Source organism: Passer montanus, unplaced genomic scaffold (assembly GCF_014805655.1).
Source record: "Passer montanus isolate IOZ18808 unplaced genomic scaffold, ASM1480565v1 scaffold74, whole genome shotgun sequence".
Lineage (NCBI taxonomy): Eukaryota > Metazoa > Chordata > Aves > Passeriformes > Passeridae > Passer > Passer montanus.
This window is the reverse complement of record NW_024372592.1, coordinates 482,967-510,391: the sequence shown is the minus strand read 5'-3', so window position 1 is coordinate 510,391 and position 27,425 is coordinate 482,967. Positions and strand designations below refer to the sequence as shown.

At 42.2% G+C, this 27,425-nt stretch overlaps 1 protein-coding gene across 4 annotated transcripts in view; it reads left to right on the top strand.

Annotated features, from left to right (window-relative positions):
• The window catches only part of SFMBT2 (Scm like with four mbt domains 2), a 108,757-nt gene that overhangs the window by 26,663 nt on the left and 54,669 nt on the right, over positions 1-27,425 (top strand). For 3 of the 4 annotated variants that reach the window (XM_039730922.1, XM_039730920.1, XM_039730921.1), the window contains 2 exons: positions 19,439-19,527; positions 22,589-22,835. In XM_039730922.1, the coding sequence (XP_039586856.1) occupies positions 19,439-19,527; positions 22,589-22,835 (336 nt within the window). Of the gene's footprint in view, positions 1-19,438; positions 19,528-22,588; positions 22,836-27,425 lie in introns of those variants that run through there. The other variant, XM_039730924.1, reaches the window with a different exon arrangement.

Genomic DNA, 27,425 nt, shown 5'->3' with positions numbered 1-27,425 from the left:
CAAAGCCTGTGGATGTTTCTAAAGCAGTATACAGGGCTGTTTCTTAAAATCTCTGCCCGATCTTTATCCTATTATTCCATCAAAAATGAGTTTAGACTAACCTAATGTAAATAGATGGCAGGATTTCTTTATTTTAAATGCTGCAAATGACTCTTAGTACAGTGTTTTATGTGTGCTTTTCAAGTCGACTTTAGCAGACTATTAATTATGCAGGGATGACGTTAGCATAAATAACTAGTCAGCAAATAAATGTCAATTAAATATTCTATTAGCATAGTAGGCAGCTTTATGCATTGGCATAGAACATTTAGCAGATCATACTTAACGAGCACATAAAAAAATAGATTTTTTTTTTCTCCCTAAGCTCTCCTGATGACGGCAAAGAGGAGGAGAGGAGGTAAAAATGCTGGGTTTGCCTGAAATTTGCTGTAGTAGGAGTCAGGTCAGTTGACTCTGGTGTATCTTGGGAGTTTCCAGGAGCTGGAATTCATTGGAGCATGTCATGGCTTGGCATTTCCTCCCAGCCCCTCGTAGCCCCTTGCAGCCTTGCTCCTGAGAAAAGCGTATTTTCATTACAGCACCCTCAGTAGTTTTTCCTTCCCTTCCTTGGCATGATTCAGATCCTTCAACCTGGGATGGGAAAATTTCAAGCTCATGGCTTGAGTGGCATTAGGATAATGTTGTCTTGATAGGGAAAATGCTCTTTTCAGTGTTGTGTGAAACTGTAAATCTTTTTCATGTGCTGCTGGCAAGCACATTTAGTTACTTTCAAAAGACTTAGTATGGCCAAGTGAGGCCCTTTTGGGGTAAACTGAGCATAACAGCCCCCCACGTGTCTTTTGGGAATATAATTAATTAATTGTTGAGCTACTTTGTAAATGTGACACAGCCTGGCCATGAGTCAGGCTTTGTGAGAAGTTTGATTTGTAGACTTTTTCAAATGCAGAGGATTTTTATCATCTCCAGGTCTGCTGGGCTTGAGGTAAACATCTTCTATTTTGATTATCCTTTTAATATAATTTTTCAGGTCCAGAGGCATAACTGCAGAGGGCCTTGCAGGGATGAGATGCTGGCAGGTTTATTAGGTGGAGTGGGGAGTAAATTATTTATCCTGATATTTCAGTTGTGAAACTCAGACAGAAAAATCATGTCCTGAGTGGGAAATGTGCAGTGTGCACTGCTGTGGCTCTTGATGGAGAAGATTGAGGGGGAAAAAGTGTTTGGTTCAGCCCAGGTCTTTTTGTTTAGAGTGTTTTGGGAGTGCAGTAGAAGTGTTCTTTAGGAATGTGGACAAGACTCCCAGCCTTGGCTCTGCAGGGGCCCTGTGGTACCTTGGGGCACTCTCAGCTCTCTGCTGAGGGGAAAGTTTTCCCTGAGGCCAAATCTCATCAGCTGGGGTCACTCTTCTTGCTCCTCTTGAGTATCTGGTGGAACTGGCTTAGAAAAGTTCCTTTCTCTCCTTCATGAAACCATAAATTCAAAGCCTCTGTACTCGCCAGCATTTTCCTTCAGGAAAAACTCATCATTTTTCCACTCAGAAACATCAGGGTGGCCGTCTTTGGGTTTAAACACCCAAAAAACTGTCTTTGAGTTGAGTTGCAGCAGACTCAGCACCCCAAAAATGGGTGCTGTCCCACCTTGAGCTTTTGCCTGGTTTAGACTTTTTCTCATAGGGTTTTGGCCTCTCCTTGTGCATTCATCTTGAGATTCTTCTCCTCCATGCCCATGAGATGCTCTTGTGCCGGGGGAACCCAGCCCTTGCTGAGGATCAGGCATTTGAAGAACTGAAACCGTGCAAGATTGTTTAGTTTTCCAGTGGAAAAAAGAAAGCCCAGAGGTTGCACATGAAGTAGGCTCTGTTTATTAAAAGCAAGAAAAGAAACACACTTTTATCAAAACCTAATTTTCCAGTAAGAAGCCGTTTCAGCAGAAACATGCCCAGCAAGCCTAGTTTCCAGGGCCTGCAACATCTGCTTATACTGTATTTATATTTATTTATGCTCACAAGCAAATGGAGGAAGGGAGGAAGGTGCAGGCCTGACCAGACAGCCTGTGGTCCAGTGAGGCAGGGATGTGTGCAGTGTCTGTGGGCACCAGAACTGCTCAGGAACCTGCACTGCACCTCAAGTGCCTGTTCAGCATCTGTATTTGGGTGCTTTTTTATCACAGAACCCAAAAATGGTTTGGATTGGATGGGATCTTGCTGATCATCTCATTCTAAGCCCTGCCATGGGCAGGGACATCTTCTACAGAACAGAGTATTACTGAGGATAATTTGGAAAAATCAGATTTGGCCTACACCTAGATTAGATATCAGTGCAAGTCCTTAGAGGGTTGACAGTTTCACTGATGCAGTTGTCCCCTAATGCAAATCCTGGATTTTTGCAGATTTCTAAATGGAAATACTTTTCATGTATAACTATAGCCTGTCCTTGTTCCTGTACTGGACTGAGCTGTGTAGTCAGCAAACCTTGTAAAAAAATATGACTTAGTTTTACAGCTAACACTGAGGATAATGCAGCACTGTTTACTCTAGTGTGTTATTAACCCAGCTCGGAGCAGGGGTTTAATCTGGAGCTTGGCTGGCAGCCAAGGAAGGGTTCAAGAAGTGGTTCTCCAGTGGATGAGGTTTGAAAGCCACTGACTCAGACATGGCCCTGCTGCAATGAATCCACTCTCTGCCTGCTTCTCCCTCACTTGGGTGGACTCTGTTCTGACTTTTATCTCCACATGCTGCTGCCTTCCCCCATAAAGGAGTGATGCTGCCATTGCCACAGCAGCTGGATGGTTTGCAGCATTTTAAGTGTCCCTTTTGGGTGGTGCAGGGAAGGCTGAATGATGAATCCTGTTATGATTAAAGAAGCAGCATCTTGTGTACAAGCAACAGCAAAGCTGAGGATCAGGGGTATTGCAATGAAAACTGAAAGCCTAATCCTTTTATAAACAGTCTGGAAGGGGGGGGAGAAGGAAAAGCAGTGATTTTCGGGGACTTTGACAAGTTATAAATATATCCTGAGTGAAACCAATAGTGTGGAGCTTTATGAAAGATTTAATGAATGAATATTTCATGCCCACATGGTGCTTCTTCTGTAAAGTGTGCTGTTGGTAAAAAGCAATAAACAAAGAACCTCCTTCAGGGTTTGTTTGGGCTTTTAAATTAAACTAATTTAATCAACTTTTTCAGTCAAGCTTGATATTAGTTCATTTCTGTACACAGCACTGTACTCTGTTCTGTTTGTTTTCTCCTGGTACCTGTTCCGCTGTTTGGAAGATGCTTGAATATCAGAGACTGATTCATTTCATCCTGCCCTTATGGTGCATCTGGGTTTTCAAGGCAGAGAGCTCCTGACTTTCTCCTTTTCCTAAAACCTGAGGAGCCATCCATCCTCTGCCATCACAGCTGGAGGTGTTTCAGGACTGCAGCTGAGGTCATTATCCAGCAGGAAAATCACTTGAGCATGTTGGTCATTTCTGATTGTAAGCAGATAGGATTTTTTTGGGTTTTGGAAGCCTTCAGCACCCAGTTTGCTGCTGCTTGAAGGACTAGACTAGCCCAAAGTGCTCTGGAGTCTGGCTCCCTATGGCCAGTGAGGCTTGGACATTTCTGCACTGGATATCAGAGATCTGTGCAGGGAGATGGAAATTCTCTTCAAGCTCAGGCTCTTGGCAGAGCTGGGGCTGCTGGTGAAGTTTCTTTATGGTTGGCAGTCACGACAAATGGCCAGGAGGAAACCAGGGTATGTGTTAGCTCTGTGTTCCATGTCTTTTGCAATAATTTCTAAAAAATCCTTGGGGATGAGATTTCTCCTTGGGAACAGCAGGACTGAAGCCAGTTGATGTTTTCACAGCTGGACCAGCAAGTGAAAAGCAAATGGGGCAAGTAGGGAGATAAAAGCAAGGGTGATTGGAGGAATGGAGTTAACTTTGGGAAGGCATCAGCATGAGCTGGGGATCCTCTCAACCCCACAGCTTGCTTGGAATGGTGGGGTTGGTGTTGCGTGGAATGAAGCTTTTCTTAGCTGCTTTTGCCATGAAAAGGTGCAAAAGTGCTTTTTTTTTTCCTTTCTTTTTTATTCCCTTTTTTTTTTTTCTTCTCCTGTGGAACCAGTTGATTTTGTAGTGGCCAACTTTGGGAACTGAAATTTATCCCTCCTGTGTGGATGGAGTCTGGCCCCTTGTGGCTTCTGCTACATATCAGCAGGGCTTTCTATTAGAAGAGAGGTTGTGTTAGAAACTGAGGGAGTTTTGCTTGTCCAACCCCACACAGATCCGAGTTCCATTTTTTTTGGTAGTGTTATTAGGCAATGTGTGAGATTCTGTATTTATAGATCAAGGCTTAAGCCCGTTGCACAGCAAAAGCATTAAACTTCAGCAAATCCTGATGCAGCAAAACTCCTTGCAAGTGATGCTGAGCTGCAACAATGGATTTACCCAGCCCAAAATGTTGGCAGAACCAATTTCTGCAGCAGCTCCTGACCTCCTGCAAGGAAAGCTCATTTCAGTGGGACTCAGGCTCTGTTCAGGATGCTTGGAGCACTTGAGGTGAGCAGTTGAGACCCCATGGCTTTGCCTTCTGTTGCTCGTGATTCTGATCACAGTCTGCAGCCTCCACCGTGACCAAACCATTGGTTTTGAGCCTGATGTTTAGTGCAGGTTGTGCTGGAGGAACAGAGATAGGGCAGGAGAGGAGTAATTGCAGCTTGAGGCAGACACTGAATGAGATGCTGCATTTCTAAGGAAATACTGCAGGAAAAGGCTGTGAGCAGACACCAGACTTTTCTGCAAGTAGAGATTTCCTGAGATTTCGTCCTTCTTTAGCAGTGAGTGGAACAGGGTAGATTTTTGGGTGGTACCTTTGAGACCATTTCAGAAAAAAAAATTCCCTTTGACAATTCTTGCAAAAAACTTTTTCCATCCACTGAGTGAAAAAGCAGAATCCTTCTCCCAATATATTTGTGTCAAGATGGAAATAATTTCATAATCAGCCTCTGTGAGGCTTCTTAAAAAAATTCAGAATTACTGGCCCCATTGCTCTTAGTTTAACCAGTATTTGACATCATCCATCTCCTTGTTTCAGACCATGTGAATATGAAACAAAATGCAGGAAAGTTGAGAATCTGTTCAGTATCTAACAGAAGAATTGCAGCCCCATTTGTAGGCTTGGTGTGTTGTCATTGAGGAGACTGCAGTGTCATTATTCAAGCAGACACCACTGACATGTGCACCTTCTTATGACTCTGGAGATCCCCACACCTTGAATATCCAGCAGTGAATATCCACAGTTGTTCTTCCACACTCACACCATGTCCTGGGACATCTGCTCTCAAGCTGTGGAGCTAAAAAGCCCAGAAACCACAGAAAAATGGGATGATTGACCCTGAAAGCATAACAGTGGGTGCAGACCACTCATTTTTGTAATTGTCAATTTAATTAATGTCTGGCTGAATGCATTTTTAATAAAATACTCTTAAAAATTATTAGTTTGAGAGATTTTTAAATAGTCATTCTTGATAATTGAATTTAATTTCCCTTCCCCAGTCTCCTGTAATTTTCCCCAGAGGAGTTCTGGAATGGAAATGCCACTTCAACTGTAAGACTAGACTTAGGCAGTTAATGATATAAAAGGTAAAGTGTGGTCAAACTTAATTAATCTCTATTGGAGACATCTGTGGAGGCTTAAAAAAAACCAACCCATGTCTTTGATATTCAAAGTTAGGCACAGCATTGGGTGTTTATATCAGAGAAGGTGATATTTTTGGTGCATTGGATAGGAACTGGGAAGGGTGAGTAACACAAGAGATTTGATCCAGAGCATGCCAAAATTGAAGTACACTTTTCTGCAGTGTACCTTTTTTGATCAGTTTGAATATTAAGTTATTATTTTTAGTGCTGAGGGAGGATTTTCTGAGCTCTTTTAGGCCAAGGACAAACCAGCATGTCCAGTGCCATGTCTTCAGCAGAGCTTTCCTTCAGGTGCACCTCAGATTTGTGAGGAACAGGCACAGAGTGAATTTGGGAAGCTGCTAGTGGCAGATGCAAGCAACAGCATGATCCCGAGCCAGCTGTGACTTGCACTTGATTTTTCCTTCATTATGCATGATAATGTGGGCTCCCAGTCACCGTGGAAGGGGCTGGATTCCTGAAGCAGACCATATGCTCCTGGAGCCCGTGGAGGTGGCTGATAACACAGAGTGGAGGTTTAAGGGATGGTCCTATAAAGCATTTTCCTGATGACAACTAAAAACCAATTCTTCTAACCCAGTTAATCAAATTCTGGGTCAGTTCTGGCCCGTCTACATTGGAGAACTTTTGCTCTGAATTCTCAAATAATCTGTTTCTGTGTCTCTGTGTGCGTGCTCTCGCTTCCATTTGATTTTGGTCACAGAAGGAATAAAACCTAGACCCACAAATGAGCTTAAGGACATGCTGAAACGCATCCTGATTGATGGTTTATTTTGTGTTGAGAGGCAGAGCATCCACCTCCTGTGTTTGTAGCTAAAAAAAGCTTCTTTGCCCACGCTGTCACTTGGGAATGAAGAAATGAGGGGAAAGTCAGCGTTTTTTATGTGTAAAAAATGTAGCTACTTCCTAAAGTGCTGGAGTTGATGTAGAAGATTAATTATATCCAGGGGAAGCCTTTCCAGATTCAGGAAATCATCCTGCTATGTGTTGTACCAGGGCTCTGCCCTGATGAGTACAGAACCTAGAGAGGGGGAAATCCTGCAATTCTCCTGTGCCAAACAACTCTGGGTAGGTCAGTGAGGAGTCCCTGCCCATGGGAAGCATCTACACCCTGAGTGTTTTGAGTGCTGAAATTACATCTTCCACAGATTCCTGCTTTGCTTTGAGCAGTTCTGCTGTTGACCTTGACCTTTTTAGCAGGTGCATCTTTTGGGAAGACCTGTTGATGTATGACATCTAAATTTATTTAGAAAGAAGCAAAAAAAACCTTAAATCATTGTATGATGAAGATGAGATTAAGGGCTCACAAACCAGTTGAATGAACCATGGCTCTGCACAAATACTTGATTTAGCAGTGAAGACATTTGGGTTCACCAGAGCATGATCATCTCCAGTCAGAATATCCCAGGCTGATGGAGAAGCTAAAGTTTTATAATTCAAAGGAAATTTAGAGCACTGTGGAAAAGCTGCTCCTGTTTCAGGTCCTGTAGCACATTGTTATTCTCATTTCACACGTGGCCTTGCATAATGTTCCACGTTGATCTCTGATTCAGTTTTAAACTCTTCAAAGTTTCGGAGGATGTTTTTGATCCTGGGATTTATAGTTCAAGCCCCTTTTCTGTTTCCAAGTGAAGAAAACACATGTTTAGCAAGCACAAAATGAGCCTTGATGGAGTATTTCTTTGATGGTGTTGTGATGATGGTTATGAATTTACATTTTGTGCATAGGATGTTGAGCACCTCATGGGGCCTGGCTGTGCTTTGACTGTACCATTAATTTCGGGAAGGATGCATGATGAATGTTCATCAGGCCCTGCAGGTTCTGATTTGTGGTGCTCACATCACACAGCTGAAAGGCTCCAGAGTGATTAAACGGGATTCAGTCATTAGGAGCTGGCAATACAAATGTGATTAATTACAGAACACACTGTAAATTGTGAAATGAGTTTGATGGGTTTTTTTTGAAAACATATGTTTCTGCTTCATGGGGTGTCAGAAGTTGGAGTCGTGGTGAATGAGGCTTGTTTGCTATTTCCATGATAATTTGGAAGGGTGCTGGGTTATGGGAATAGTTAGATTTCCATTGTTGTCCCAAGCTCTGGGGGTAAGCAGTGAGATTTGGGGAGAGTCACAGGGAAATCTTAAATCAAACCGTACAAGTCCATCTTGGAGCCCACAGCCAGGCTGTTGTACTGCCCAAGGTGTATCCTTTGAAGACCTTATAATAAATTACTACTTTATTCCTTCAGCTCTGTCTAGCCTGTGTTTCAGGTCAGCCTCTTTAAACATAAATTCCTCACTAACTCAAGTGCAGTGGCACCAGCCTCCCCCTGAGTCCTGGCAGAGTTTTCCAGCAAAGAATCCCTTTGCCTGTTGCCTCTGGGATGCATCTTTGTGTTGGGAGTGTCAGGCTGAAACTAGTAATGGCTTGCTTTTTCCCTTTGAAATCACTGCTGGTGAAAAAAAAAAAAAAAAAAGAATATTGGAAAAATATTTGGAACACACTGCCCAGGGAAGTTGTGGTTGCTCCATCCCTGGAAGTGTTCAGGACCAGGCTGGATGGGGCTTTGAGCCACTTTGTGTCCTGGAAGGTGTCTCTTCCCACAGTAGAGATAGAACAAGAGATCTTTAAGGTCCCTTCCAGTCCAAACCATTCTGTGATTCTAAAAATCCACTCTCCCAATTTTAAGCATTAACCAAAACTTCAGTCCTTTCTTTTTCTTCAGTTGGTATTTCTTCTGTTGTGTATTAAACAGTATAATGCATACAATAAACACTCCCCCAATTTTAAGCATTAACCAAAACTTCAGTCCTTTCTTTTTTTTTTCAGTTGGTATTTCTTGTGTTGTGTATTAAACAGTATAATGCATGCAATAAATGATGCAAGCATCATCCACACTCATTCTCTTCTGTCTGTAGAATGCAGAAAATGAAAAAAAAGGAAAACCCAAAATCCCAACCCCAAATCAGACTGGATTTCTTGGACATCACATCCCTCTATTTGTCTTCTATGTTTTGATGCTTTTATTTGTGGTGGATATTTGCTGTAGACTGTTGGCACTACCAGGGAAGAACAACAATAATTGTGCAGTGAACTGGTTTATGCTTTATGTAAGAACATTGTGCTGCTGTAAATTTGTTGGGTTTTCCAGAGCTGTCTCCAAAGAATATCCTTCAGAAAGTGACCATGGGGTTTGGGAGTGAGAAGAGTCACTTAGTGTGGGGGATAATTGGATGGAGTTTGGAGGTGTGAGGTCAGAGCCCTGGGCAGGATATTTATACTGCAGTGACATCCCTGGATGGAATGGCCCATAAATTTTAGGTGTTGTTATGCCACAAAATCTATTTGGGGCTGGTCTGTGAGATCCCAAAGGCACAGGGCGTGGAGCTGCCTCTTGTGTCCATTGCCAAGCCAAGGGGAGGGTGTTTGTGTTCAGGAGACCTGCAGGTTTTCCTTCTTTCACTGTGTGGCACCAGTGACACCTGGGGCAATGTCATTTTATGTGAAAGACCCCAGTTCCTACCTGCTGTTGGCATGGGCCAGTGTGTGCCCGTGCTGCCCAGAAATTCTGATTCAGCTCTGAACCAAGCTGCTGGCTGGCTTGCAGTAGTTCTGGCTGTGGTTAGGAATTCTGACTTGGATGGGGATTTATCTAGGAATTCAGCATTTTGCTTTGAAGACAGGCTTTTTTCCCCTCTTTCTGTGTTTCTGGTGTGGAATTAGTGCACGAGGAGCTGTGGACCGCTACAGGAAGACTTTACCAGAGTTGTTAGCTGGGCAAACAGCACAAACATCCTCCCCCATGGCTGTCAGAATGTTTAAATTTTACTTCTAAAAAACTTATAAAACTTTTAAAACTTTTAAACTTTTCAGGATTTTACAATTTCAGTTACATTTGTCTGTGCATTTCTGTCTACCTGCCACAGTAAATCTCTTTGCCTGCAAAGATAGCTAAATACTTTTTTGGTTGTCACCCAGAGGGGCTACAGTTTGGAAGGAAATAACGATGCAAATGCCTGCTAAGTGCAAGGAATCTGGTGTCTGTACTTGTTTCTCACACAGATGAATTCATAACCTTCTCATGCAGTCACTCTGAGCTCTGTGATCTGGTTTTGCTTGGTTAAGATGCTGATTTTCCCTCGATAACAGGGCTCTCACAATATTATTGCTATTATTCTTTTATCTCTATGGGCTAAAAACTGATGTAAAATTACAGTCACAATACCAGGTTCCCCCCTCTTTTCCCTGAAAGCTCCCAAACTGCTGATTTGACAAGGCCTTCATTAAGACTCCTGGGTCTGGAGATTGGGAGCTGGAGCTCTCAGTGCTCATGATCCATCTCTTCTGAGCCCTGGGCACGGTGCTTAATGCACAAGGAAGGAAAAAATAATCAGGGAATGTGCGTGGAGGCTTGGGGTTAAGTGCCAGGAGCTGCAGAGTTTGGATGCTCATTTTCACAGTGAGCCATCACCCTAATGGTCATTGATACTAATGATGGAAGAACCCCTATGGTTATGTGGTGTGTGCAGAGCTTTCATAATCCAGGCGTTGCCTGCCTCTCAGAAATGCCTTTCAGGAACTCTGTGTACACATCCAAGATCATTTAAGTCAGCCAGTCCTGATTTGTTTCTAAGACTGTTGTTGACAACAGTGAAATTCAGTTACCTTGTTCCTAGAATTCAGTGGGGCAGAGAGCACTGTTACTGCTGTTGTTTAAAGTGTGCAATTTCTGTTCAGGTAAGACATTTTGGAGGAGCACAAATGGCTAACTCTGGGTGAAACACTCTGACTTTGTAGTTACACGTCAGGTTTTTTCCTAATTTATCACAGAGGTGACTGAGACTAAAATCAACCCATTTTTGCCACGCTGGATTCTGTAACAAAATCAGAATGATTTTCAGCCTTCATTCATGCCTGCTGATAACTGACCCAGTCTCCTAGGGTGACTTTATGCTGCTTGTATCCCCAGTTGTTCTGCTTATGCTGGATATTGAGTTCTGTGCTTTTAAAACCAGATCTGGGAGCCAAGGGGGGAGAAGGAGAAGCAGTGGAATATCTGAGGTGGCTGTATCCAGAAACACAGAGATAAGAACTTCAGCTTTCCTTCTCACAGACAGTGTTGTCTGCAGCATGGACAGCAGGAGAGAGCTCTCTTTGGCTTTTAGTTAGTTTTTAGCTAGCTGAGGCAGAGAAGTTCCCCAAACCGTGGCTTTTCTTCTTCTTGGAACTGATCAGCCTGCTCAGGACTGAAAACCCAGAAAAACGCCAGGAGCTCACACTTGTGACCCACTGGAGCCTGGGATGTGGCATTTCCCAGCACAGGAGAGACTGATAAGAGACTGAGTGAGCTGAGCTACAACCCCACGACAAGGACCTTCTGCATTTGCCATTTCTTCAGAACAATGAGAGTTTCCATTGTTTAATATTATCCATTTTTTATGCTTGTGAATACTTTGCTTGTTACATAAACAGGTTTTTTTTACACTTTTCTTGAAGGAGGTTTACCTCCTGAACTGGTTGGGCCGGCGGGCTGCTTGAATTTGATTTCTAGAAAAGATCACTTCAGAAGTTTTTTCCCAAAATTTTCCCTAAACCAGGACACCCACTTAAAAATGGTTGTGTCCAGAAGATATTTTTGTATTCCCTTCCCAATTTTTGGAGGCATTAATGAGGGTTGGTTTTGGTACCTAGTCTAGGTGACAGCATTGCAGAATTGTGTTCCGGGTGAAATCAGTGTAAAAACACCTTAAAAATAAATAAATAATTGTAGAATTGTTTGGGTTGGAAAATATCATCGAGCCCAGCAATTAACCTAGGCTAGACTTATGTGGTAAATGCTCTGAACAGCTGAATGCTTCATCATTAAATTCCAACCTGTTGAGGCTGGATGGCCCCAGGTGACTTTTTGTTGTGCTGAAGGACCAGGTGAACGAATTGGTTGCATCCCTGCAAGGTGAAGGGTGGGAAGAGATTAATTCCCCTCTCCTCCTGCCATGTCCCACCTGCATCTCTCTTCCCCCATTCCCCATTCCCAGATCCTGAGGGAGAGCAGTGCTGTGATTCCAGGCTGGCTGGTGCTGATCACACTTGGGTGAAGCCTTGAAACAAAGGGATGTGACAAGTGCAAGGGGAGCTGATGGATTTGCTGCTGTTCCTTATCTACATCATCTGATTGCAATTGATAAGTAACACCACCAAGACAGAGTCCCTTCCCATTATCAGCACCCCTCTCTTTTTTATCCATTTTCTAAAAAATTTATTTTAAATACTTCAGTGCAAGACAAGTATTGGCTTTGACTGAAGGGAGGTAATGAATCACAGTACTTAGGAGTAGATAATTTACTGCTGGGTGGGTACCTGAGGCTCTTGTGCTCTGGGAGTCAGGACAGGCTGGTCTGGGTTTGTGGCACACTGTGCTCTTGGGATCTAGGAGGCAAATTTCTCTTCTGATCTTGGGCAGTTGGACTTGGAAGCAGAAAGCCACAGAGTGGGGTGTCAGAAGAGGGTGTCTGTGTCCATAATGTTGTGTTTGGGGTGAAGGCAGCTGATCCTACTGTGTGGGAGTGCCTCAGTAGTTGGTGGTGGTGACCCTTCTGCCATGACAAAGTGTTTTGTTCAGCTTCCTGAGCTGCAGTGAGGTAATGGAGGGGATTTTTACTAGATTTTTGCATTATAAAAAAAAAATCAGTATAATGGCATCCACTCACTCTGCACACACTGATGGTTTTCTCCCACAGCATCCCACATCCACCTTTTCCACCCATAGTTCCCTGCAGGTGGGTTGGAATTTGTAGCCAGTGCAAGCTTCAAGAAATGAAAAAGCAGCTCCCAAACCAATTGCTGCTTTTTTATTTTTAAAAGGATAGCAGTTAATTAAAGACTAGAGAAGCCCGAGGGGAATGGTGTGCACATCTGTGAAGGGCTCAAAGGATGGTGGGAAGCAAAGTGTCCTGTGGACAGTGAAGCAGCTTTTTGCTCACAAACTTGCTTGTTTTGACCCAGAGGATATAAGCAGATAATTTCTGGAAATGCTGAATGGCAGCAGAAAGGATGAAAGTTGCATTGTACTGAAATTCAGTGTAGTTGAATAGAAAAAAACTGTAAGGGAGTTGTTCAGGTGAGAACCTAAAGCATGTGTTCATGCCTTTGTCTGTTGGGTTTTTTTCTAATCAAGAACTGCTTTTTCATGCAGTGTTGGGTGTGCAAGGATTAAAGTCTGTGTGCTGGCCCTTTCTTGGGTCAGGACCACAGAAACAACAGTGTAATCTTCTCTTAGAAATGAGATCAGAGTGGTTTGGATAGCCTGAAAAAACAAAGGACACCAAATATATTGAAGAAAATTTAACAAACACGCAGAATACTGTTATTAAATTAAGTAGCTCCCATGGGCTGAACATTAATTTGAAGTTTGTACTTAATCAGTTTTATTTTTTTAAAAGTGAGATAATTAAGATCAAGCAGATTCATTAACAGCTTAAGGGATCATCTACTCAGAGAATGCAAGAGTTACACATTCTCCTACAGACTTCACACTTCTTTCCAGCATCTGTTCATTAGCCTGTGGTAAATTCACATGAATGGCACCACAGAGTACTGCTGGTCCAGAAGTGTCTTTTGAGCACCTGCATTCTTTGATGGGCAGTTGCTTATGACTTCTGGTTTCCGTGAAAATCCTCTTTATATTACATAATTTGCCTTGAACACTTTATTTAAGACAGGTGGATAGAAGGCAGTGACTGAGCTCTGAAGTTGGGATCTCATGATATTTGTGGCTGCACCACAAGGAAATCAGATCAGCAGCTTTTGATGCACTTCCTTTTCTTTTCTGGACTGAATTTGCATTATTTTGTGATCCAGTTCATACCACAGAACTCTGCTGCTGTGAGAAGAGAAGACTGTTTAAAGTTTTAAGAAAGAAATTGTTTGAAGATGTCTTTAGCCCCATTTGGCTTTTTTTTCAGGGAGCCCACAAAAGAATTCAAAGTAAATAGTCATTTTTATAAAAAAATGTCATTAAAGCACTAAGTAAATTTTTTCTTTAAACATAGGTTTTACTGATTTATTTTGGAAATTCTTAATAGGGGATCTGGCTTTGTAGGGTATGCAGTGGAGTGTGTTGCCAGCCCTGAAGGTCTTGGGGAGGGTTCAGAAACAGCCTGAGCCTTTACTTGGGGCAGCACTCAGCCCCCATCCTGTTTCCACATCCAGTCTGGTTCACAGGGATGTAAATAGTTCAGCAAGAGGAATGAAAATGTGGGGATTCAACCGTTTCCTGTCAAAATGCTGCTTTATCAAAATGGAAATATTTTGTGAGAACATGTCAGTTTTGACAAATTGTTTTGATGGGTGAAGTCTAAACAAATTGTTTTAGCATTCTATGTTATTTTGATATAAAGACATCTCATTTCGACTCCATCATTTAGACCTTTATAACATAGTTGCAACATTTATGTGTTAATATTTTTGTAACTTATAAATATTGCATTGAATGTGTGACAACTTCAAAATTAAAAGAAAATGTCAATATTGTAAGCTTTCTATAGTTTTGCAATATGCTGTTTAGCTTTTAAAAAAACTGCATATCTTGTCACAGAGTCACAGAATGGTTTGGGTTGGAAGGGACCTTAAAGATCATATTTTTCCACTTCCCTGCCGTGGACAGGGACATTTCCACCAGACTTTGGATGCTCCAAGCCCTGTCCAGCCTTAGTTTTCCTGGCTGGGTGACCTGTAGCAGATCTCCCCCCAGCCCTGCTGGATGGAGTGGCTGGAATTCCCTTGTATTGCCCTTCAGGTGCTCTCCTGCTGATCTGGGATCCTTCTCTCCAGGCTCTGGGCATTTCTTTCTGACACCAGCAGCTTTACTTTAATGTATCTTAAATGTATATCTCATTCTTGTATCTATTGTATGTATATATATATGTGTGTGTGTGTGTGTATGTATGTATGTGTATATATATATATGTATATCTGATTAGTGTATCTGTATTAAATTTTGAAGATCCTGAATTATTTGTTTAGAAAATTAATCTTTTAATGAGATCCTGGTATTTTAGTTTATTTTACAATGGAGGGAAAAGAAAAAAAGCTGATCCTACCCAGCTATAATTCCCATTATTAACTATTTTTGTTTGTTCCAGTCCTAGGAAAGAGTTAAATTTTTAATGATAAAAATAGTTTCCACACTGAGAGTGTTGTCACTTAGCAGATTAATCTGAAAGATCTTAAACCATTTTATAAAGCTGTTTAAGATGCTGTTCTTCACATATGAGAAAATTAAAACTCTGCTGTTTAGAGGTTGATGGGTTCCAGTGGGGATTTTCCACTAGAGGTGTCGACAGGTTGCTGGTGATCCTGGGTTATTAAAAAAAAAGAAACCCAGCAGGAGGAGTGTTTTGTTGTTTTTTGGTTGTTGTTTTTTTTTTAGGTATGGACAAAAATGAGCATAATTTGATATTACTGCTTGTTGGGCACATGTATCCACGGGGCATGCTGAGGTGTTTCCAGGAGTAGCTTATTTTTAGGTGCTGTATGCCTGTAAGTTGTTTATGCTACCATTCCTTTATTTTACCAAACGCAGCAGTTCAGATTCCTGAATCTTGTTCTTGCCAATCAAATGGGTGCCTTGGGGGAAAAAACAGTCATGGAAAGCAAAAAACCAACCATGTTCTTCCCATTGTCTTGTCGGTCTTTCAGATTTCAGGGGTTTTCCTGCACTTTGCAGTGTCCTGTTCTTGGGGGGGGGAAATAAAAAAAAGGAAAATGAGAATTTCCATGTAAACCTGAGAGGAGTGGCTCTTAGCAAAACAGCAACTACTAGAAAACGAGATAAAATCCCAAGAGTTGCTAATGTGATAATAGTATCTCATATTCATTGAATGGAGTGCCTGTGCCTCAGTGCTGTCATGGGACTGCGAATGTGCTTTTAATCTCTTATTTCTCTAGAGAGGCAGATAAATCTGAACCCATTATGTGCTGAGGCTGAGGCAGGGCACAGGGATTTGCAGGGTTGCAGGGAATGAAGCTGCTGTCCTGGCTCTGGGGCACGTGTTCAGGGGGATTGGAGGGGATGGGGTGTGCCTTGCTCCAGCATTTCCAGCTGCTCTTGGAATGGTTTTCATGGTTAGCACGCACAGAGCAAGGGGAAAGGGCTGGGCTTGAGCAGCTGATGGGGAAAACGTGATGATAAATACTAAAACCTAATGATAATACTCATTTAAATGATAAATACTAATGGGGCTTTGCACATCAGCCAGTGGCCTGCTGGCAGCAGTCCTTGCTCCTCAGGTGGTGCCAGGTCCGAATGTCCTGGAGTCTCAGGACACAGCTTGGGAAAATGAGACCAAAGTGAGGAAATGGCAGTGGGTTAGAAGGGGAGGGAGGAATTGGAGTCAGAGATGTTCTGGGAAAGGTGAACTGAGTGGAGAAAAGTGGGAAGAATTTGAGGGATATTGGATATGATCCATTTCTTGATGGAGTTCAGGTCTCTGGAAGGGGCACTCAATTTTATAACCTGAGTCTTGATGTTGGAAAGGTCCTTTTTCTTTCTCATTGAAGAATTAGCTGTAATATTCGCCAGACTAGAAGGTGATCTCTGAAATGGTTATTTTTTTCATGGAAGGAGGCAGTGAGCTGCAGGAACCTGGTTTTTACTTTTGCAGGTGTGGATAATTTCACTGAGGTCTGTTGGGAGTGGTTCACCTTCACCAGCCCATCCCTGAGTCTGGGAACTGGTGCATCACTAGAGCTGCTCCTCAGGAATTCGGGAAGGAAATGTTGGGTCTTTTTCAGGTGTCTGAAGCCCATGGACCACTCACTGAATTAATTTAATGTTTTGAAAATGTTTTGAAAACAGGAATACTAGTGGAGTTTAGGTCACCATGGAGCAGAATTCTTTAGCCTGGCCACCTTCCCTTCCCACCAGCTGCAGAAAAAAAGCAGAGTTCTCCCAGCCTGTCCAGCAGCAGGAGAGGTTCAGTAGAGCTTTTTCCTGTAGGCAATGAGGGAAAATGGGAAATAGTGATGGAAAGTTCACTGCTTCAGTCCCCAGGTGCTGTAGGAGTCTGATGTGCCAGAGGAGCAGCAGCAGCATTTCTGGAGAGGGATGCTCAGGTTGGGCACCCATGCATTGCACTGAGAGCTATTCTCATTTACCCAGCAGATTTTCCTTGGTTTGAATATATTTGTTTAACATTTTGCTTGGGCCTCAAAGGCTTTTGCAGATATTGTGATCATTCAGATTCACTTCATTACTACTAAAAATTAATATTTGCACTGTGGTGACTTGAACTGTAAAACTGAGAAGGCTGATTGTTCTCTGTAGGCACAGAGGAAGGTACAAATCCCTGTTTCTACAACTTCCAGTGCAATTTCCTGTCTCTCAGAGGTTTTCAGAGTCGTTTTATCTATGCCACAAAAGCATAATAAAGGAAAACCCTAGAAATTAGATTTGTATGGGAAGGATGGTTCTGAAACCACCTAGAAAGTGAGAATATCCCAGTTTTCTTTTTCAGCTGAGCCTGTTTAGTCTGAAAATAGAGTCTGAAAATAGACTTTTGGACTTTGGAGGCCTCTAATCCAGATCTGAATGTGGAGAGGAGCTTATTTAGATGTCAAACTGTGAGGTGCAAGTCTTTCAAAAAGGACAGGGGATTTTATTTTATTTTTTTTTCTCTCTCTGAAAGGCACTGGGAGACTGACTGACAGACAGCCAGATCTGTGAATCAGGCATCGTTATGACATCTCCAGTTGGGCATCTGGAAGTGGAAGCCCCTGAAATCTGTTAATCTGTTGTCAACTTTGAAAATCCTATTCTCCCCCCATCTCCCTCCCCCCCACTCCTGCCAGCTTTGAAAGTTCAAAGTGTGTGCTTTTTATCACATTTGTCATTCCTTGGTAGTGAAGCTCTGGCATTCAGAAATTTGGCTGACAACTTTGTGGGAAGGAGCCAAAATCGAGTTAAACTTGAACCTTTCTGTGCTGCACCCAGTGCTGTTCTCAGGGAGAGGCAGAAGTCTGAGCTAGAGGGACTCCAGCCTCATTTATTACCACAATTACTATCCTCTCCCTGGTGCCAGAATTCAGCTTGTTTTCTTTATCCTGAGGTAGGTGGACAGGAACTGATGAGGTGTACACAGCAGGAGTGTTGAGAGAGAAAGTGCCATATCTATACCATTTCTTCTCAGGCTGTTCTTTCATCTTAAATAATGCAAAGGTTATAAATCTTCTGGAAGTCATGCGAAATCAGTGCTGCAAAAGACTTAGAATGGTTCCAGGCAAGTTCAAACACTATTTTATGGAAGCTGAAGTCCAGCAGTGCAAGGTTTGATAATTTTAAGTACATTTAAATGCACATTTAAAGTAATTTAGATAACTAAATGGGATGTATAGCTCAAGCTGGGAGAATTGGCTTTTGGGGAAGGAGCAGAACTCAGAAATGAGGTTGAGGTAAGGTGCCCTGGGCATGGCTTGTGTCTTTATCCATGCCCAATCCTGTGGATTACTGTGGGGTAATGGTCTTTAAACAACATATCTAGTTGTTTATTTAGAGGAAATGCTTAAACTTTCAAATGTTTGTGGTTTTTCCCTTTTGTAGGTGTTTCTAAGTTAGCAACATAACTGCATTCCTGATGATTCTCTCACATATAAGTAAGATTAGTTTGGAGAGAAAACAAAATTTCAGATGTAATTTAATTCTCATTTACAGGCAGGTAGAATTAAAGTCGAATTTCTGGATTTTTGATTGCAACTGCACAGTGCATTTGAAGAGGCATCTCTGTCTGTCAAGCTGAGATATGCTGAATTATTGCCTTTATGTGTCTACTGATTTAAACAAGAACTGACCAGGAATGTGAATACTAGAGGCAAAATTTATATATTTTTATATTTATTTTTATTTATTTATAAAATGTAGATATTTCTAAAACTGCATACATGTCCTAAATTAATGCTGGTTCACAGTATTTACCTCAGTAATTATTCATTTTTTTTCCTAAATGAAATAGAAGTTCCTGATAAGGGAAAGACTTTGAGTCTTCTTGCTAGTGTATTGACTCAGCAGCTGATATATGATGTTCTCAGGGTTGATTTTTCTACTCTGTTGGAAAAGCACCTGGAGTTTCTGGTCTCCTGTCAAGGAATTGAAAGTTTGCACAGCTTCTTTTTCCCAGAGGTCATTAGTGAACATACAGAGAGACTTTATAAATCACAGGTGATAAGCAGGAAACGAGTGGTTACACAGGCAGTGGCCAGTTCTGAGTGGGAGAGATGGGGATGATAAGCCACGATGTTGTAAATCACTGTCAGTGGCTACAGTGGAGCAACACCTTCCCTTTTTTGAGATTTAACTGTGTGCACAGGTTGCCCAAAGAACTGGACAACAAACCAGCTTTTTTCCTTGTATGAGTTGCAGTTGCATCCAAAACTTCAGAGCTGGTAAACCCAAAGAGATGTTTCTAAGTTGACTCAGTCACAGGATGGCTTGGGATGGAAGAAGCATGAAGGATCATCTCATTCCACACCTTGCCATGTGCAAGGACACCTTCCACTATCTCAGAGTGCTCCAAGCCCTGTCCAACGTGGCCTTGGACACCTCCAGGGATGGGGCAGCCACAGCTGCTCTGCTCACCCTGTGCCAGGGCCTCATCCCTCTAATAATGAAGAATTTCTTCTTAATAAATACACCAGGACAGCTACGTGGCAAGTAGCTGCAGTCTGCTGTGCTAAGCATTTCTTTTCTTCCCTCCCCTTCCCCAGCAATCAAGGAGAAATACATGGACTGGACAGAGTTTCTCATCCAGGATCTGACCGGCGCCAGGACGGCCCCTGCGAATTTGCTGGAAGGTGTATGTATTAGATTGCAGTTCCTCCTCCTCTTCCTCTTCCTCCTCGCTGTGTGCTTGCAGTGTCTGTGTGCCAGCCCTGGGACCTGACCCAGCCCTGCCCCAAAATCTCGGTCAGCAGTGCCTGGACTCTGCTGGCTCTGCTTCTCGGCCTGGTGGGAGAAGTAGAGCATGGAGGGGATCCACAGAAGGGAGAGCCCTTCAGTGCCCCATTAGACCCATCAAACTGGTGACCTGAGCTGCTAATCCATCTCTGCCCCATCCCTGGAAGTGTTCAAAGCCAGGCTGGATGGGGCCTGGAGCAATCTGGCCTAGTGGGAGGTGTCCCTGCCTGTGGCATGGGGTTGGAACTGGATGATCTTTAAGGTCTCTTCCAACCCAGACCATTCTGTGGCTCTGTGGCACAGGTTGGAGAGGGGGTTTAGTAGGTTGATGGGGGCACTGTCAGGTTTATCTTTATATGGGAAGTGCTCCTTCAAGAGCATTCCCTCCACCTAAATCTGGCAGTCGCATTTAGTGGGGAAGGTATTGGGTAAGGTGTCCTCAGAAGGGCAGAAAGGTTCATTTTTTAGATGAACCCATTCGGCCAAAAGCCCAGTCTGTGCAGCAAATCCATGGGGTGGCTTGCATCTGGGACAAGCCTCAGTGTGCCTTGAGATCCTGCACAAAAATCCCACAGCTTCACCTTGAAACCAGGGTCAGCTTCTGCATCAGGGCCTGCCCTGCTCTCCTGTGTGTGCTGTGGGGGCATTTGCCCAGGAGACAGATGATCCTGCAGGAGCCCCTCATTCTTTGTCCCTCTGTGCTGAGAGCAAGGGCATACAGGAATTTACCTTTGTGAAAGTGCTCACTTTGGCTTGTGGGAAGGCAGTGTCCATCCAGGCACCATTTTTGATCATTTTGTCCCTGGTCACTTCCACCATCCACAGCTGCATCCTTTTTCCACATGCCCAAGCAGCATGAAGGTACCTGGCAGGGAGAATTTTAATATTATACCATTAGGGTTTTTTCCCCTCATCTAAGGGATGAACAGCAGTGCAGACCCCAAATAATCCACATCCTCATCCTGCTGCATCCCCATTCCTGGACTACGCCCAGGTGGGCACAAGAAATCTGATGGTCTCCAACCCCCTCTCTGGTGTGTGCCAAACCTCCCCTTCCTGCAGGCAGGGAAGAGAGGCAGCCCCAGGCAGAAAAGCAGAGAGAGAAAGCATTGTGTTGGCTTGAAACAGTTTCTGACCCTTTCCTGGTGTTTTCTGTGCTCAGTGCTGTCTGTGTCGTGCAATGTATGTTGGCCCCTGTTGACAGATTTGCTGTTCATGAGTGCTGCAGATTGTTGTTAGACTGTTAAATCAATATGTAGTGCTACTTTTTAAATATTTTTTTTTTTACGTGCCAGCTAGGCATGTGAAGGGTTCTTGCATGATGGTAAATGTTAATATTTCATGCAAGCTGATTATTAATCCTAGCCATTCAGTTCTCATGGGGTAAGTGACAGCCCATTGGCTTAAAATTTAGCACACAAATCAGGGAAGCAATATTCACTTTGATACAGCCAGGGATTTATTATAATAAGTTAAATCATTACACCATCGTTTCATATTAAAGAATATTTTGTTGCAGGCAGTTGTATGAGAGGGGAAAAAATCCACATTAAAGTGGATTTCTGTTGTATTATTAAATTCTGACACTACATTTTGCCATTAAATAATATTTGAAGAGATTATACAGATGCTTGCAGCTTGCACTGTAGAAAAGTAGTTTATTATAGCAAATACATTGTTCTGAGAAATATCTGTTAATCTTAAATTTGTTTAAAATTGTACATGTGATAAGCTTTTTGTTTATTTTAATTGCATTTTTGACCATGTTCTCATGCTCTTGCCTGCTTTTTTGGATTAAGAGAGATGTATGAAAATCGATTGCATCTCAAAATTTCAATATTTTCAATATTCAGTAGGAAAAATAACTTCTTGAGAAATAAGACTTTATCCTTGTTTTATTTTGTAGCCATTGTTAGAAAGAACCATCCTGGACTGACTCTTGATTTACAGAATTAATATTTTAAAAAGTGATGTGAGATGTTTATATGGTTTAATTAAGTAAAAGTGGGACAAACACACAGGAAAAAAAAAGTCTTTGTTTTTAATGTATTTTGCCTTTGCTTAGCATCTCCTTTGGGGACCAATGCTTCCAAGTCTTGGGGTCATTTTAATGCTGCTCGTAACTGAGACACTGCATAAGAATTCAAACTTGTATTTAATAACAAATAAGAAATCTAACCATTATGTTAAAGTTTGAGAACACAGAGATGCTCACAGGCACAAAACAAAACCACTGAGCCCCAAAGGGGTTGTTCTGCAGAGCATCTCATGGTTTTTTAATGCCTGTGCTTGCAGGTGGAAAGTTGCACACGTGTAAAAGGCTGCAAAACTGGGATCCCAGAAAATAACCATGTGGAAGCAAATAACCTCAGTCACTGGGATTTTTTGGGCGTGGTGGCTTGACCCAGCAAATCCTGTGTGCCTTGGGCTTTGGAATAACCCCTCACAGACTCCTGCATCCGTGGCTGGGGGGGAGAATTTGCTCTCTGTGCCAGTAGGAATAAGATAAAGCTGATCTTTGGTGAAAGAGATCAGTACACAGAGTGAAATTTCTGGGTCATGCACAAAGTAGTCGCCTTTTAGGTAAATATTAGGGTCCAATCCTGTGGTTGGTTCTTATCAGCTGCAATCCATGAGAATTTGTTTAAAATCCTTCAATACAACTGGGCTTTGAGTGGATCAGGAGCGTGTGCTTTACAAGCTGTTCCACCTTTATTATTCTTTTTTTTTTGTTGTTGTTGTTGATGATGTCGGTTGAGAAATTAGCACAACTGTTGTTTTCTGTTTTACTTCTGAATTTGCACTTGGAAGACATTGGGTAAAATAGAAGAAGAACAGACTGTTTGCTGATCGCTTGGATGATGGTGTGAAAAACAAAAATAATCTTCTGCTGTCATCTGTTTCCTTGAGAAGTCTTCAAATAAAGTTTAAAATAAGGAGTTTTGCTTCTATTCAAACAGCCTCTGCGAGGAAAAAACCCTGTAGACCTCATTACAGTTGATTCCTTAATAGAGCTGCAGGATTCCCAGAATCCCTTTCAGTACTGGATAGTTAGTGTGGTTGAAAATGTTGGAGGAAGATTACGCCTTCGCTATGTGGGATTGGAGGAGACTGAATCCTATGACCAGTGGTTGTTTTACTTGGATTGCAGACTTCGACCAGTCGGTTGGTGTCAAGAGAATAAATACAGAATGGACCCACCTGCAGGTAAAGAACCTCCTTGAAATATTGTCTCCCTTTGTGGGTGTTCACTGATGCTTTGAGATACTTTGTCCTTTTCCAGCGTTCACATTGCTTTGTCAGTGGTTTCTGGCTGTGGCACAGATGGGAGGTGAGATCCATCTAATTTGGGTTCAGAGTGGGTCAGGTGGACTGTATTGTTTATTAAATAAATTCAGCTGAAGTCTTTGCAAATTGTCAGACCATATGATACACCAGGAGATCACAGCTTGCAGATGAAGCTCTTTGAGGTTGAGTTTAGTGTTCAAACCAGCTTGAATGGAAAGTGATTGGGACTGCAGTTAAGCCAGTCTGGGATCACACATTGATCCACCTTCTCCTGTGTAGGTTAACAATGTGTCCAGGTCTGTGCCTCATTTTCTTTGTGCTGTGTAAGTTTTTCCATGAGTATTAAATTCAGCTCCTCTGGAAAGGTGTTTCTGATGTGGCTTCTGTCCCTCACACCTAATGAGGAGAGTTGACCCTGACATGTTCAATTCTCGTGTTCACAAGTTTGTCTGGGACTTGGGTCTTGAGTGCTTTTTGGAAGTGTGTGTTTTTCTTCACTGGTAGGTAGGAATCAATGCTTCTCAGCACTTATAAATTAGTTGTGAATGCTAGAGAGCATGAATATCACCCACTATTATTTTAGAGTCTTTGTGTTACAGAGAAACAACTTTTTCATTGACCATCTCTGAACCCTCTTGGCCTGTATAGGTTTGGGGAATATAGAAATGGCTCAGAGGAGGTTTGTGCTTCCTCTTTGTTCATTCCATTTGCTTTCTACTCTTTCCTCCTTTTATCCAGTTGTACATCCTTCTCTACCTCTCATGCCTTTCTTTTCATTTTTTTCAGTTGTCTTTCTCTAAACTTGTTACTGGACTCTTTATTTGCTGGAGTTGTTTACTTTTCTTCTCAACTCTCCTTGATGTAACTTTTAAGATTTCTGTTTTTTGTTCTTACCTGTTTTCATCTGATAGCTGTTTCCTCTCCTTTCATTTCTCTGGTCATTCACTTTTTTAGTCAGCATTGTTATTAATGGACTCAATGCCCAGATCTTCTTCCTGACTTAAATAGTTCTTCATTACTTTACATCTCCTAAAGTTGAACCTTGTAGGATTTTGCTGTGAAAAGACCCTTCAGGTCTGAACTCTTCTTGTTTTGCCCTAATCCTCTCCAGATTACTTCTCCTGGGGTCTTTCATTGATCCCCCTTTCTGACCCAGTTGTCAGGCTCTGCCAGTCAGGAGTGGAAATCTGAGGAGTTTCTGGAGGCGAGAATGCTGGTTGTTCCACTCCTGATCATTTATGTCCACCTAACATGGAGTCACAGAATCATCAACGTTGGAAAAAACCTTTAAGATCTTCTTGTCCAACCATCCACCGTGTCCATGAGGTGCAATGAGTTAATGAGGTGTATGAGACATGAACTGAGAGGAAGAAGACAGAAAAAACCCCAAGTGGCTCATCTTATGGGATCTGCTTCAAATTAGAGGTCTGCAAAAGGAGTCTTGGAGCAGTCAGGGCAGCAGTAGTGAGTTGTGAGGACAAGATGCTGACAGCAGAGAGCTCTAAAGAAACTCAGGGATAAGGCTATTAAACCACAAACTCAAAAAAAGACGTTTTCTAAGGACCCAGGGCCTGGAGACTGTGCCAGGGGTATATCCCCATGTGACTTCTTTAGGGAAGAGCATTTGGACTAGGAAGATGTCTGTGTGAAAGACCTAGTGTGGACCTTCTTAGAAAGGAGAGATTCTGTGGGCAGTATCTTGGTTTTTACACATCAGGGATTAGATTTACCTGCCATGGTGCAGGCATCAGAAGGCAGTTCTGCATGAGAAGTCTCTTTCTCTTTATAATGGGTAGGGTAAAGAGGGTGCTAAGACACATCTAACATAGATCTAACATAGGTAAGATGACATGACATCTTTTTAAGCCTATTTGTTTTCACTCACGGGGGTTGAAACCAACGAACCAATTTTGAACACCTGAAGCCAGTCAAGGTGACTCCTTGATTGATAGAAGGAACAGCCTTGCACTGTTTATCAAATCTCTTATGAATCTCCTGTGAAGAGATGCTGAGGACATGTAGCTGTTCCCAAATCAGGCTGTGTGTCCCCTTGCTGTCAAACAAGGCTGTTTTTATACATCACTTTTGCAGCTTGTGGCAGTGCTTTGCCTACCCTCGACTAGGATTCTACATATCCACCCTGAGCTTTATTTCCCTCTGTGTCTGGGGTGTGACTTTCCCTGTTGATCCACCTCTGGCACCTGACAGGTTTCACTTCCAGGTCAGTCTTTCAGGATGCAGAGCACCTCAGATAAAGGAGATCCCATGGACCCAAACATGAGGGGTCTCTTTCCTGAAGCCACCCACATCCTATCACCCACTTAATGTGAAAGAGGGTTCTGTGGGGCTTGGAATTCAGATGATATCTAAGGTCCCTTCCAACCCAAACCATTCCACGGTTTTATGAAACAGTATCCCAGCTGTCTTCTTCAAACAACTCTGTATATCTCACAAGGCCATTAACTGAAGCAAAGGGGTTATAGCTTATTTTCCCCTTCAGATGTATATCTGAGTATGGAATAAGCCTCATTGCTAGTGCAAATTGGCACAGAGCCACTGATGGCCTGAGCTCGGCTGTTTATGCAGGACGAGATCATTCTATTTTGTGCTACTTTCTGTTTAAAGACAAATTGCCAGTCATTTTAATTGCTCACTGCTTGTGAACCCTAATACAAATTGACACAGTACACTTTGTTCAATTACCTGGAGCCCTGGCACTTAAATAAAATGCTTTATGCTCTTTTAACCATGCAATTTAGTGTCCATACACTTGCCCAGCATAAGCGAGATGCCACTAATTAAATGTGCACGTGATATTCCTTGCTGGTCCTTGAAACCACTGGAGTTGCCTCTGTATCTTGAATTTTGTTGACACTGCCCAGAGAAGTTGCTGCTTGTTTTCACTGATAATTTATGATCAGCCAAAGTTGCCCAAAAAGTGGCCAGAGTTGGCCAAAATGGCAGTTTCATCTTTCCTGTTCTTCACTGGCATCACAATAGAAAATGAGGGTCTGTTTCCAGCAGGGAAGCATCAGGCAGAGTTTTTCTGAAGTCAGACCTGAAACAACAGACTGGCTGCAGCATGGGGCAAAATCATGTTGTGTTAAGTATTTCCCTGTAAATTAAACCAAAAAAGAAACGAGGTGAGTCGTCCCCCTCCCTGCCCTTCATGCTGATCAGAATTCCTGCAAGCAAGAGAGAAGTGGGACAACAAAACTATAAAATAATGAACAATTAGATAAAGAGTGCGCTTCTTAACACTTGTGCCCGCTGCACATGCTGTAAACAAAGACTTGAAATCTATATTCCCATTAATAACCAGACAGCTGAGGAATTAAAAATACTGCCCTGAAAGGTTAACATTCCCCTTCAAGTGTGTTTAAATTCATATGCATATCCTTGATGTCTGTTCTGAAGTAGTGAGATTTGATATAGTGGAAGTATAAATACATCCACTTCAGTGAGTGATTCTGCAAATCCTGCTTTGATAAGGTCTTAAATCTGTTGAGTTCACAGCATAAAATTCTCTTGTACCATCAGTGCTAGGTGGAAACAGTGCTTGCCAATTCCTTTTCTTTCTTACACATATTTTTTATTCCCTCTTTCAGAATTGTTAGATACAGCAGTAAATCTTCTGCTAGCTAGTAAATATATATGGTTATTAGATGTACAGGATTTAAATGCAAATTGGGCCAAATTGAACCTTGGTGTGAATGTGGTGAGCTAGACTGGCCAAAGAAAAGCTCCACACTCTTCACTCTATATCAAGGTTCGAGTTTATTACTGAGCAAATGTTCATTTCCATTTTAATAATTGTTGCAATCTATCTACCTATCTTCTCTCTTTGAGGCCTTGATATGAATGTTCTGCAATAACTTGTTACGTGCAAGATAACAATGTGTTTTCTAGGCAGGAGCACATCCAATATAATGTTCCTCATCACACCATTGTTTCCTACATTGTTCCCTTTGATGATTCATAGGCATTTCACTGCACTGAACCATAAAGAGCTTGTTAATATCATGATTTAATAATATTAAACCTGTGTAAAGAAACTCACTGGAAGCAATGTGAAGCTGCACAGAGATGTTGCCTAAAAGTTTAATGATGAAAATTCATAAGTGTTAAGTCCTTGATCTGGTGTCATGCTCTGGTTTGAGTGTGATGCCAAAAAATGTGTCTGAGTAGAGATTTAGGTGAAATGTTTCTTCCATACCCACCAAAACCTTGCAGTTAAAAAAACCAAAAAACCAAAATCCAAACACTTTCTGATGAACAGGTGCCTTAGTAATGATCATTTTTGTTTTGTTCAAATATGACTAATGTTGGCTGAAGACCTGAGGCTCCTCAAACTAGGAAACATCAGGTATTTTGAGAAATGAAAATGAGAGTTTTTTCACTATTTTCAAGTAATGAGATAATATAATTCTCATTCCTTCAGCAGTATTGGAAGGATGTGAATTTTTCTGGGTTTTACTCCAGATTATAAAACACAATCTTCTTCCAGTG